The sequence below is a fragment of the Schistocerca nitens genome, chromosome 7 (genome assembly GCF_023898315.1).
Source record: "Schistocerca nitens isolate TAMUIC-IGC-003100 chromosome 7, iqSchNite1.1, whole genome shotgun sequence".
NCBI classification, from domain to species: Eukaryota; Metazoa; Arthropoda; class Insecta; order Orthoptera; family Acrididae; genus Schistocerca; species Schistocerca nitens.
In genome coordinates, this window is record NC_064620.1 from 523199409 (window position 1) to 523212230 (window position 12822).

The window sequence follows — 12822 nt, forward strand, 5'->3', positions numbered from 1 at the left end:
GTGTCTGGAGGAAGAATCCAGATGGCGTGTGTGGCGAAACAGACATGGAGGTCATGAATGTCATCAGTGACATCTTTACGATATGAACTCACGGTAAGGCTGACCTGCTAAAATTCCTGGAATCTCTGAATACCTTCTTCCAATTAAATTTCACATGGTCCTATTCCGAATCCCACGACACTTTCCTTGATGGTGATTTCGTCCTCACTAAAGGCCAGCTACACACTTCTGCCCATATTAAACTTACCAGCAAACAACAGTACTTACATTTTGACAGTTGCCATCCTTTCCGTCTCAGATGTTTCCTCCCATAGAGCCTTGGCATCTGAGGCAAACGTATTTGTTTGGATGCAGACTCTTTACAGTAATACACCACCATTCTCACATTAGCCTTCACTGCACGTAATTACTCCACCAGCCTAGTTAAAAAGCAAATTTCCTGGGCCGTCACATACAAGCCTGGTACTTCACAAAACAACTTTGGAGCACACCATTGGTGACTCAGTATTATTCTGGCCTGAAATATATTAATCAGCTAAATCAACTGGACCATGACTTCCTAAAATCGTGCTCTGAAATGAGATCCATCCTGTCTGAAATTTTTCCCACAACACCTAGAACGGCTTTCCACCGCCCTTCCAATCTCTGCAATATTCTTGTCAGACCCTATGCACCTTCTGCACCCATCTCCGTACCCTGTGGCTCCTACGCCTGTGACTGCCCCTGCTGCAGGAATTGCCCTATGCACCCTCCTACCACCACCTATCATAGCCCTGTAACTGGCAAAACATATACTATCAAAGAGAGAGCCACCTGTGAACGACATTTCATGTCCCAGCTATTATAAACACTGTTCGGCCTTCTACAGTGGCATGATGAACACCAAATCATCCATTAGGATGAATGGGCATAGGTCATCCCGTATGGTAAGCCTCCAGTGACGTGTGGTTCTGGGTGACTTTCCCAAAATGTACTCCTTTTCCTAGACCTCTCCAGTCCTTTCCCTTCACCCTTCTTCCTTCCCCTTCAACTGTTCTGCCTGAAGAAGGAGCTTCTGCCTCCAAAAGCTTGCTAATTACAACCATCATTTATGTGTGTGTTCTGCTACCACTTGGTGAGTGGATTTTTTATCTATCCAATTGAGTTATTTTGTCAGTAATTGCTTGTTTTTGTTGTTATGAATATAAGTTAAATATTTCGAAGCACGTGTTAATTAACTTATTCACAATAGACTGTAACTTTTAATATTACTTTAAGGTATGCAAACTACACACACACACACACGCACACATACACATACGCATACGTGCGTGCGCGCTAGTGCAAGAAACATTTGTGGAAGTTCTACACAATTGGGAGACAAGGGCATGCTAGACATGGCCTACACCTGAATATGAGAGGGAAAGGTAAGTTGACTGGAGGGGAGCATCATCACACAGAGTAAGGCCCGTGCAGTTACTGGTGCCAGAGAGGTACCTTTTTTTAGGATAGAATCAGGATTGAGGCACGCTGTTTTGAAAGAAGTCAAAATAACAGAAGAGCACCACAAAATGCTTATGACTGCACAGAAAAGTAAATTTACATTATTTCATCAAAATATTAGAATAATAAGGTATGCTACTTTCCCAAACTATGAACTTAACAGTGAAAGGTCATGCACTGTTGAAATTGTTAGTAAGAAAAAATAGGACAATTATCAGGATTCTCTAAGTTTACTGTACTAAACTGTAAACAGAAATATGACTACAAGCCAACTTTACAATTTTCCATGTTTTCTGTAATGATGTGCAAAGGAAAGTGAAACCTTTAGTAATAAGCTTAAAAAACACACTAATACACATAATTAATGAGTAATCTGTGCTAAACGAATTGTTATTGCAATCTAAATAACTTACCTTTATGAGATGGCAAAAAATTGCACATCTCACCTGGCTGCAATACTGACAACTTTTTTGATGATCTTTTAACAGAGAACTGCCTACAGAAAGGAACTATACTGAACATCTCTTTAGGCAATTTCCGTAAACAATATGATGTTCACAGTTAAGAGCCTGATTTAGTGCTCTCTAATTGCAGTTGATTTATCAATTTTCTAATCTTCCTCCAGCTTTATCATGACAAAGAGCTGTCAAGTAAATGGTTGGTATGATGGATGAAGGAAATGTCTTAGGCTTTCTCAAGAGATATTCTTGGCAGAAATTTAATCATTCACGTTCTTTAACTTACATGAATTCTGCATGAATTTTAAAAATTTAAATTTTAATAACACATTCAGATCTTTGTAGTCATACTATGCTGTTTGTAGGGGTCTTGGACAGAAGAGAAGTGACCAGACCACACAAAAAAATTTTCGTCTCTCTCTTTTTCACCCCCTCCTCCATCTCTCTCTCACCCCCCCTTCTCTCTCTCACCGCCTCCCCCCCCTCTCTCTCTCTCTCTCTCTCTCTCTCTCTCTCTCTCTCTCACACACACACACACACACACACACACACACTCACTCACTCACTCACTTCCCTCACCCTCCCTCTCTCTTTTTTCTCTTTCTGTCTCACTCACTCTGTTCGCAACAGAGTGTATTATTTGAATATCTATGACACTCGTCTGAAAATCCAACAACCCAGGGAAAGGATATGTCTATCTGTTGGGTCGCAAGTTGTCATGGGCATGACTCAAAAATACCTGTAGTGCTAGCAGAATACTGGTTGAACTTATACACCTAAATGACCTTGTAACTGTGTAGAAAATGAAAATCTTGAGCCTTTGGGTTCAAGAAAAAGTAACAGACTCCAAACTAAGGCTAATAAAACTCACGGTTAGACTATGGAGTATGTTATCCCAAGCACAATAATTGAGAGAACCCTATGAACTACAGCTACCTTTGTAGGTATGAGGATTTTTTAGTGTGTGGTGATTGCAGTGAAACCCCAGTAGCTGTAAATTATATTTTAACACAACATATTTTATTGGGTAACAAGAGGGTAGCCCCAGACTGTCCAAGGATTTTTCATCACTTTTATGTGAAAACAACACAAGTCTTAAATGAAAGTTTTAAGTAGACTAATTTATATGGAAAACATCTGCAGCTACAGGTAATGATGAATGAAAACACCACTGACAGCTGGCAAAACTTGGTTTTTAACTGACCTCACTACCAGTTCCACGTCTTATAGTTGCATCTTCAGGTGCAATCTACATATTTAAGAATTGAAATATAATTATAAACCGCACTACAGATTTATGCTATTATACAAAAATTATTTGAAGAAATTTATTACATTAATCCATCGGAGGTGAACCCAGCGTTCTTAGTCAAGGTATTACCATTCTGAGAATACTGTCAGTATATAAAAAGCTACACAAATGAAGGATAATTTAGAAAGTGGTCCTCTAATAATGTTGCTGGTTAGGCTGAGCTGGTATACTGATCATTCATTGTATGTGCAAGTATCTTTAAGACTAAGAACATGTGCTGAAGGCTAAAACCAATTTTGAATACTTCACTTATGATACAGTTTTCTCGTGGATGGTGAAGGCAAGGCCTACTTTTGCAAGCTGCAAGATACGCAAGACAGCTGTGTGCCTAGTTCATTGTACTTTGTACCCATCATGGCCTTGCACTGTTTCTGCTGTTAAATAGCTTATGAGCCATAACTTCAAAATTGGTTTTAGCCTTTAGCACAGTTTCTTTTTCTTGTAGATACTTTAGCATGCAGTGAATGGCCAGTATATCAGTTCGATCTACCTGGCAACATTATTAGAGGACCACCTTCCCAACTACCGTTCATTCGTCTTCTTTTTCATATGTTGACAGCATTCTCAGAATGGCAATATCTTGACTAAGAACTTTGGTTTCATCTGAGATGTATTAATGTAATACTTTTTATGAGTAGGAGTATTCAAATAATTGTTATATAATAGCTCAAATTTGCAGTGCAGTTTATAATTATATTTCAGTTCTTAAATATCACACCCCAGGAAGAAAAGTGACACAAGTCGAATAATGGCTTCTTAAGTTTGTGTCACTGAAAAATGTGAGAAGTGTACCAGTGTGTACGAAAAATATAGTGGAATTTATTGCTAACAATACTTACTTCATTTTTAAAGGAACTGTTCCAATATAAGTTTTACAGAATTAATTCTTTAATTTGAGTTTCCTCAAGTACTCCATTTTTGAATTGTGCCACTGTTCTTGCTAGGGTGTGATATGAAGGCTGCACTTGAAGATGTGACTATAAGCCATGAAACCAGTAATGTGGTCAATTAAAAACCAAATTTTGCCAGCTGTCAGTTGTGTTTTCATTCATCATGAAAGTTTTAAAGTTTTGCATTGAGTTAACACCTCATCCCCAAGCTGGTGTGGAATTCAGTGAGTAAGAGAGTGGCTAGCTCATCCAATTTCTGTCAACTGATGAGCCAATCATGCTAATTAGTAATGTCATTGAATCTTCTGTCTAAAGTTTTATCCTCTGTATTTTATTTTTCAATAACAGTTTGCTTCTCTTGCTGTCAAATGTATATGATAGTGATTTTACATTGTACTATTTTAAAGTATGAATAGTTCAAACTGTTGTTAATTTTTCATGCACAAGATCTGCCAAAAAACTCTGTGAATGGAATAGATTTTGGAGGGAGAAGGGGAGATGAAACTGTTACTAATAGCAACTGACCTATACCGTGGAGTATCATATGGGGTATGAATGTACATGTATATAATTTTAGTTGTAAGTCATAATTTTGTAACAGTGGAAAATCCAGGATGAAATGTAACAATATAATGAAAAGGGTAGTTACTACTCACCATTTAGCAGAGCTGCAGAGTAGCAAAAAGGCACAACAAAAAGACGGTTGCAAAGTTAGCTTTCAGTCAATGAGGTCTTTGTCAAAAACACACACACACACACACACACACACACACACACACACACACACACACACACAACCACAGTCTCTGACGGTTGGAGCCAGCTGGAGGTCTGGCTCCAGCTGCCAGAGACTGTGGCTGAAAGCTAACTTTCTGGCAGTCTTTCTGTTGTGCCTTTCTGCGACTCAACATCTCCATTATATTGTGAGTAGCAACTATCCTTTTCGTTATAGTGTCATAATTTTGTAAGGTGTTTGATTGTGTTACATGCCCTTAAAACAAAGTACCAGCTGTGCTACCATTTGTTAATGTAGCAGAACCTCCAGTTCATGATTTACAAAATATTTAATGCTATAAGATTTGTAGTATTAGAGAGGAAAAGTCTGTAACACATAAGTATTAGTCACTGGTCCAGTAAAATATGTTGGGAAATTTTCGCCATCTTCCTTCACACTTCATTGCCAAAATTCGAGATCTGCCTTCAAAATTTACTGCTTCGGTTTTTGAAAAGTGTTTTACTCTGTGTTTGAGTTATCAGTGTTTGCTATTTTCATGTTTGAAACACTATAAATTCTTTTGGGAGTCGAGAGCAATTGTTAACAATACCATCCTGTAAGATTTTGTACCAGTTTGGAGCATAACATTTTAATGGGATTTGGAATATTGTGCCAGAAGTGATTCTCCTTAAATTTTGAGGACCAATTTGAGTTCTGTCTGTCTGCAACTAATAAGTTGTAAAATGTGTGGCATTTTTTGTTACAGATAAGCTGAGAGCTGCTAAAGAACAGAAAAAGGAAAAAGAACCTGATGGTAAATGTGAGTGATTTATTTCGTACTATATAGTTTCATATTGTTTATGAAAGCAGTAAGATACATGGAATTGTAATTTAACTGTTGAAAGACTTCAGAGTTTTGACAGTTGTGTGTTTTTATTAGGCAAAACAAACTTCATCTTCAGAAAATTGCATTTCTGTTGCCCCCCCTCTCCCAACCACCTTCTCATATCTTCACCTTCCCTGCATCTTCTTAAGTACTATAAAGTATATATTTTGAAGTAGACAGTAATTAATTAATATAACAATATTACGACAAGGATGGCTGCTCATCATATAAAAAAAAATCATTTTGTTGTGCGTATCTGCGACTCAGCATCTCCAATATTATGAAAAGGATAGTTGCTACTCATCATATAACAACAAAAAGTCTTTTTGTTGTGCATATCAGTGACTCAGCATCTCCGCTCTACGATGAGTACAACTATCCTTTTTGTAATAATGAAATTGTTTAGGGTTACTACTGAATGCTATGTTCCATTGAGAAAAGGTTTTGGAGAGTTAGCAGTGAATAGCTTCAGACTGACTGGGAAAAGAAAAATATGAAAGGACAAAAGTGAGGTTGGAGCTTAATGTCCTGTCAGAATGAAGATTTTGGGAGGGGGCAGTAACACATTTAGAGAAGTGGGGTGGGGGTTTGGGAGAATGGGCTACACCAGTTGATGGAACCATCTTGTTGTTCATCTGACTGGACTTTATGGAAATCACAGAAAGTGTAGTCAGAATGAACAGGCATTAGAATCTTGCTCCTCTTGAGTATGAGCCTGGTGCTTAATCTTTGTGTTATCTTGTTTGATAGCTTAACATGCAGTATTCAAACACTGTGCCACATTAATAAGTGCCTTAGTGTTTTATGCTAATTTTTTCCTATACAGTACCATCTCTAATGTTCCTCAGTTTCAGGGGGACATAAACCCCTGATCTTCTTTCTTTCCTATGTGATAGAACACGAGCTATATAAAGAAGGTAGTAACAAAAGTAGGATTGACAAAGGAAGTGTATCTGTATAATTGGACAGAAGTTACCCGTATTATATGTTGGTGAGAAACATTTCATCCCTTATAAACATCTATTCCCTTGAAAAAGCTTCACAATCTTTGTGAATAGTACCTTCTTGGCAACTGTGATGCAAACATACCCACACTCATTTTTTCATTCGCTCCTTGTATTTCGGGAGGACGACGGTTCAATCCTGCGTCCAGCCATCCTGATTTAGGTTTTCCGTGATTTCCCTAAATCATTCCAGGCAAATGCCGGGATGGTTCCTCTGAAAGGGCATGGCCGACTTCCTTCCCTAATCCGATGAGACCGATGACCACGCTGTCTGGTCTCCTTCCCCAAACAACCAACCTTGTATTTCATAGGTCCCATCAAAAAGAACAATCTTTAGGGATGTGGAAGCTAGTCAAGGTATACATTAACAAAAGAGAAGCAGATCAAAAAACTTAATCTGCACAGTGCATTAACATTGAACTATCACACACTGCTTGATACCATTCGTGACTATCAGTTTAATGTAATATAGTAAATTAGGGAGAAAGCCACTACTTGGAAGAAAGCTGCTGCTTCTTCAGTTGTATTAAATAGTTGCTGTTTATTTTCTATTAGTAGCTTAGTATTTACTTTATTACATTGATACTTTCCAAAGAGAAATAGTTCTCTACATCTGTAACTAGGAGTGTTTTCGTACAATATACCACTACTTGTCATCCAACTTTACAATGAACACTGGTACTTAGCATGCAGCCAAAATGTATGCTCAATCTTTCATTCTAGATAATTGCATAATTTACAGGAGTTGATAACCAGGTATGTTTTTCATTTCTTGTCAGATTGGCTATATATTGCATGTATGTCAAATGTTGGGAGTTCCAGTTTTTTGTTTTATATTAGATGGAAACCCTGCTATCTGCATGTATCAATGTATCTCAACTCATCAGTCCAGACAGCCTTTTTCCTTGCCTAAATAGTCCAGTGGCAGTTTTCCTGTGTCCAGACTACTCTCTGTGCCCTGCGATATGCAGTGAACAGAGATGCAAGTGTCACGTGATGTATTTGATATTCCATAGTGAGGAAGTTCTGGAAGGTACAGCTGCTCACTCTTTTTGTTGAGCACTGAAATGGCAAGTAATTTGTGACACTGGTCCACAGTCAACAGTGATCCCTGTTAAGACAACATTGCCCAAAGCAGTTGATTTTGATCCAAATCTGGGTGCTCAAAGTGGCATGTGAAAAGCCTAGTACATACTACACTGTCTTGGAAAGGGAGTGTCTTATGCCTGTCACCCACATCTCTCTCCCTCCTTACCCCCCCTCTCCCCCCCTCCCTCCCTCCCTCCCCCTCTCTTTCTTTCTCTTTCTCTTTCTCCCCTTCATTTCCTAACAAAGGATCTCCCCCCCTCCCTCCCTCCCTCCCCCTCTCTTTCTTTCTCTTTCTCTTTCTCCCCTTCATTTCCTAACAAAGGAACTATCTTTAGTTCATCAGCTCATGCGTTTGTTAATATATAGCAAGGTCCATATTATCCAGGTGCGAATTATACAGTTTGCAGATTAGATTATCTATGCAGAATTTGATAAGTTTTGAAAAAATAAAAATCACAAAGTGTTCTATTATTATTAAAATGAATATTTTTGTTTGGAATACATTATTATACATGTAGATCATTTTTTCGTGCCATTTTATGTTCTTGAAATGCCCCATATTTAGTACATGATTTGAAGGAAGCCTTTTAAAACAAATATCACACCAGATCAACTTTTTTATGCAGAATAGCTATACCTTGCAGTCATAAATTTTTCAACACTTCATTTACATAGCTAGCAACAGCTGTTTATAAAAATTTCAATTTCCCCTCAATTCAGTGATTAATTTTTTCTGTATTAACCTGATTACTTTCAAGCACTTAATTTTTTTGTACTAAACTAGACCTCACCCTGATTGTCCAATTCTCATTCTTTGTTTGGTTATAAAAAAGTCTGATAACAACCCATGAGCTGATGAACCAGAGAGAGTTCCTTTGTTAGGAGGAGTCTTGTTTTCACTCTGCTCAAACATCTGACCTATCAGTAAATAAAATTTCTGGTAAAAACATGTGTTTTGGATTACTATATCTCTTTTTTTCAGTTATCTGTGCAGTTTCTGGTCTGCATTATCCCAGATAATTGGGAGCTTGCTGTAGATAACTGTTAATTATTTTTCTCAATATAAATAGTACATTCTTTAGCAATTAGATAAGGAAATCTTTTATTTAATGCACCAATATATGGCTACAGTACATTTTATACCAATTAGGCAGAACAGTGATTAAAATTTTTATTTTATATAGTCTCAAGCAGTTTACAAGAATGCAGATTAATAGTAAATGTAGTATTAATATTGAGTTTTCACTACCATTTTACTTTTTGCAGCTGAAGATGATGATAACTTAGATACAGTGCCGCCAAAGAATCCTGTGGGTCAGCAGAGAATTGAAGAAATGAAATTGCTGTATGGTAAAGCAGCTCCTATGATTATGGGGATGGAAACTGCATTACAGCTTTCGTTTGACAGAAATGTTGATAAGTTGCAGCCTCGAATGTGGCCCAATATTCCATTAAAACTATAATAAATGTGTTATAATGAGATTTGATTATGTTTTAATTTCGCTGCTTCAGTAGCCCAAAAGCAAATGCAAATAAGAATGTTTCAAAATAATGTAAAGATTTTTCATAGATAATAAATTAATAATGAAACACTTAACACTTTTATACTTTTAGTCGATGTGGGGATATGGACCTGGGTGGGTGGAATTTTCTTGGTCCAGTTCTCCTAAGTCATGTTTGTAGGCTTCTAATTGCCTAGCTGTGACATTATTACACTGCAGTGGTAGCACATATGGTTGTAAGCAACATCTGAAAAATGCTTGAAAAACAGTGTCCCATATGACTTCCAGCTGTAGGGTTCTTCAGGTGTCTTGCCTGAAAACTGTAACTTCTCCTTAACATCAACTCTGTTATACAAGTTAATATTGGGAGTAAAATACTAATGTCTACCAATAGTCTCAATGCACTTTTTGTAAAAATCAGATTATATTCTTGAATTACTAATTTCACATTCACTATGACTAGTCCTCTACACTCGGTAATTGTTTTAAAGATGGAATAGTGGAAATGTTCTTCCCAAACAGTGGCCTTTCAGTGCTCACAAATACACTCCTGGAAATGGAAAAAAGAACACATTGACACCGGTGTGTCAGACCCACCATACTTGCTCCGGACACTGCGAGAGGGCTGTACAAGCAATGATCACACGCACGGCACAGCTGACACACCAGGAACCGTGGTGTTGGCCGTCAAATGGCGCTAGCTGCGCAGCATTTGTGCACCGCCGCCGTCAGTGTCAGCCGGTTTGGCATTGCATATGGAGCTCCATCGCAGTCTTTAACACTGGTAGCATGCCGCGACGGCGTCGACGTGAACCGTATGTGCAGTTGATGGACTTTGAGCGAGGGCCTATAGTGGGCATGCGGGAGGCCGGGTGGACGTACCGCCGAATTGCTCAACACGTGGGGCGTGAGGTCTCCACAGTACATCGATGTTGTCGCCAGTGGTCGGCGGAAGGTGCACGTGCCCGTCGACCTGGGACCGGACCGCAGCGACGCACGGATGCACGCCAAGACCGTAGGATCCTACGCAGTGCCGTAGGGGACCGCACCGCCACTTCCCAGCAAATTAGGGACACTGTTGCTCCTGGGGTATCGGCGAGGACCATTCGCAACCGTCTCCATGAAGCTGGGCTACGGTCCCGCACACGGTTAGGCCGTCTTCCGCTCACGCCCCAACATCGTGCAGCCCGCCTCCAGTGGTGTCGCGACAGGCGTGAATGGAGGGACGAATGGAGACGTGTCGTCTTCAGCGATGAGAGTCGCTTCTGCCTTGGTGCCAATGAGGGTCGTATGCGTGTTTGGCACCGTGCAGGTGAGCGCCACAATCAGGACTGCATACGACCGAGGCACACAGGGCCAACACCCGGCATCATGGTGTGGGGAGCGATCTCCTACACTGGCCGTACACCACTGGTGATCGTCGAGGGGACACTGAATAGTGCACGGTACATCCAAACCGTCATCGAACCCATCGTTCTACCGTTCCTAGACCGGCAAGGGAACTTGCTGTTCCAACAGGACAATGCACGTCCGCATGTATCCCGTGCCACCCAACGTGCTCTAGAAGGTGTAAGTCAACTACCCTGGCCAGCAAGATCTCCGGATCTGTCCCCCATTGAGCATGTTTGGGACTGGATGAAGCGTCGTCTCACGCGGTCTGCACGTCCAGCACGAACGCTGGTCCAACTGAGGCGCCAGGTGGAAATGGCATGGCAAGCCGTTCCACAGGACTACATCCAGCATCTCTACGATCGTCTCCATGGGAGAATAGCAGCCTGCATTGCTGCGAAAGGTGGATATACACTGTACTAGTGCCGACATTGTGCATGCTCTGTTGCCTGTGTCTATGTGCCTGTGGTTCTGTCAGTGTGATCATGTGATGTATCTGACCCCAGGAATGTGTCAATAAAGTTTCCCCTTCCTGGGACAATGAATTCACGGTGTTCTTATTTCAATTTCCAGGAGTGTATTATGTAATGTGGGAAACTTCCCTGGTATTTACGGTTGGTAAAGTTCCATTGTGAAAGATGTTCGCCTGATGTGATCATCTATCTATCTATCTATCTATCTATCTATCTATCATGGTCTAATTCAGTTTGGTACATGCAAAACTTTTTTAACTAGCATTTCCGGAAAGTAGCGTAAAGTTTAAGTTGTTGTATCAGAAACTTTGCACTGTTGTTTTTGTTTACACACAGTTGCGTATAGGTCAAATTTGTGGAACCATATTTTCATGTTAATCTGTAATTTAACTGACTTACTCTTTATAAACTATTACATTTATCATGAGTGAAAAGTGCTTGACTTGCCATAGGATTGTTAGGTCGGTGCTTTTGGTGTGATGGGTGCTGTAGTTTTTTCCATGTGGGTGACTGTAGTGACGTGGGAGTAGGGGAAGTAAATGAGACTCATCAGTGGTTTTGTAGGATTTGTATTAGAGATAGAAAGATACTAGAACAGGAGGGGAAAATTGCCGCCCTTCAGGCTGAGTTAGACAAGGCTAGGGGAGATCTTGACAGGTTAAGGAGTGAGAAGGGCAAAGAGAGGTGGGAAATGGCAACAGGAGGAACAGGCCTAGAACTTTGTCTGACAGCTTTGTGGTGAATGTGGAAAATAGATTTGACCTGTTGCTTCAGTTAGAAGCTGGTGAGCCTCAAGCAGTTGCAGGTGTAGACAGGGCACAACAAACTTTCAGAAAGAAAGTGTTGTTGTTAGGTAGTTCCCATGGAAGAGGTGTTGGCCAACTTTTGCAGGAGGAACTAGGATCAGAATACCAGGTCACCAATTTTTTTTTTAAACCTAGTGCTGGTCTGGAGCAGGTGGCAGAGGATTTAGCATCACTTTGCAAAGATTTCACTAAGGAAGACACCATGGTTATAGTGGGTGGGCAGGCAACAGTATTGACAGAGATCCTGGGTACAGTATAGAGTGTGACCTGGCAAAGATTGCATCAGCATCGATGCATACTAGTGTTGAGTTTGTATCTGTTCTTGGGCGCCATGACCGACCTCATTCGAACTCTTCGTCAAGAGAGTTAATTTGGAGCTGGAACGGCTGCTTATGTCGGGTGCTCTGTCACACATTTGTGTGGTTCCTGTCGATTCTCTCAGTAGGTGGGATTATACTAGGCATGGCCTTCACCTCAACAGGAAGGGGAAGGGTGAACTGGCTGGGAAATTAGCAGGTAAGTTAAAGGGGGGGGGGGGGGGAGGAGGCACTGTCATGAGTGGTAAAATACTAGTGGTTATAGGGTTCAGAAAAGACCCTTTTTTAGGGTAGGAGGACAGAAAGAAACCAAATTTTAAGAGAGGTTAGAACTGAGACAAACCTTCAGTTTGAGAAAGAAACCAAAAAACATAATTCTAGCTTATTACATCAGCATAAACAGCTATTGGTTAAGAATTTTCAACAGTCAGCAGATATTTTAACTCTACCCAATTTTAACTCAGTCAATGTGAAATGTCAGCTATCTTTATTGCATCAA

At 40.1% G+C, this 12822-nt stretch overlaps 1 protein-coding gene across 2 annotated transcripts in view; it reads left to right on the plus strand.

Moving 5' to 3' along the window:
* The window catches only part of LOC126195142 (gem-associated protein 8-like), a 58613-nt gene extending 49180 nt beyond the window's left edge, over nt 1-9433 (plus strand). The window contains exons 2-3 of one of the 2 annotated variants that reach the window (XM_049933647.1): nt 5624-5677; nt 9103-9433. In XM_049933647.1, coding sequence (XP_049789604.1) covers nt 5624-5677; nt 9103-9299 — 251 coding nt within the window. In that variant the 3' untranslated portion in view covers nt 9300-9433. The remainder of the gene's footprint in view (nt 1-5623; nt 5678-9102) is intronic. The other variant, XM_049933648.1, reaches the window with a different exon arrangement.
* The last annotated feature ends 3389 nt before the right edge of the window (nt 9434-12822 follow it).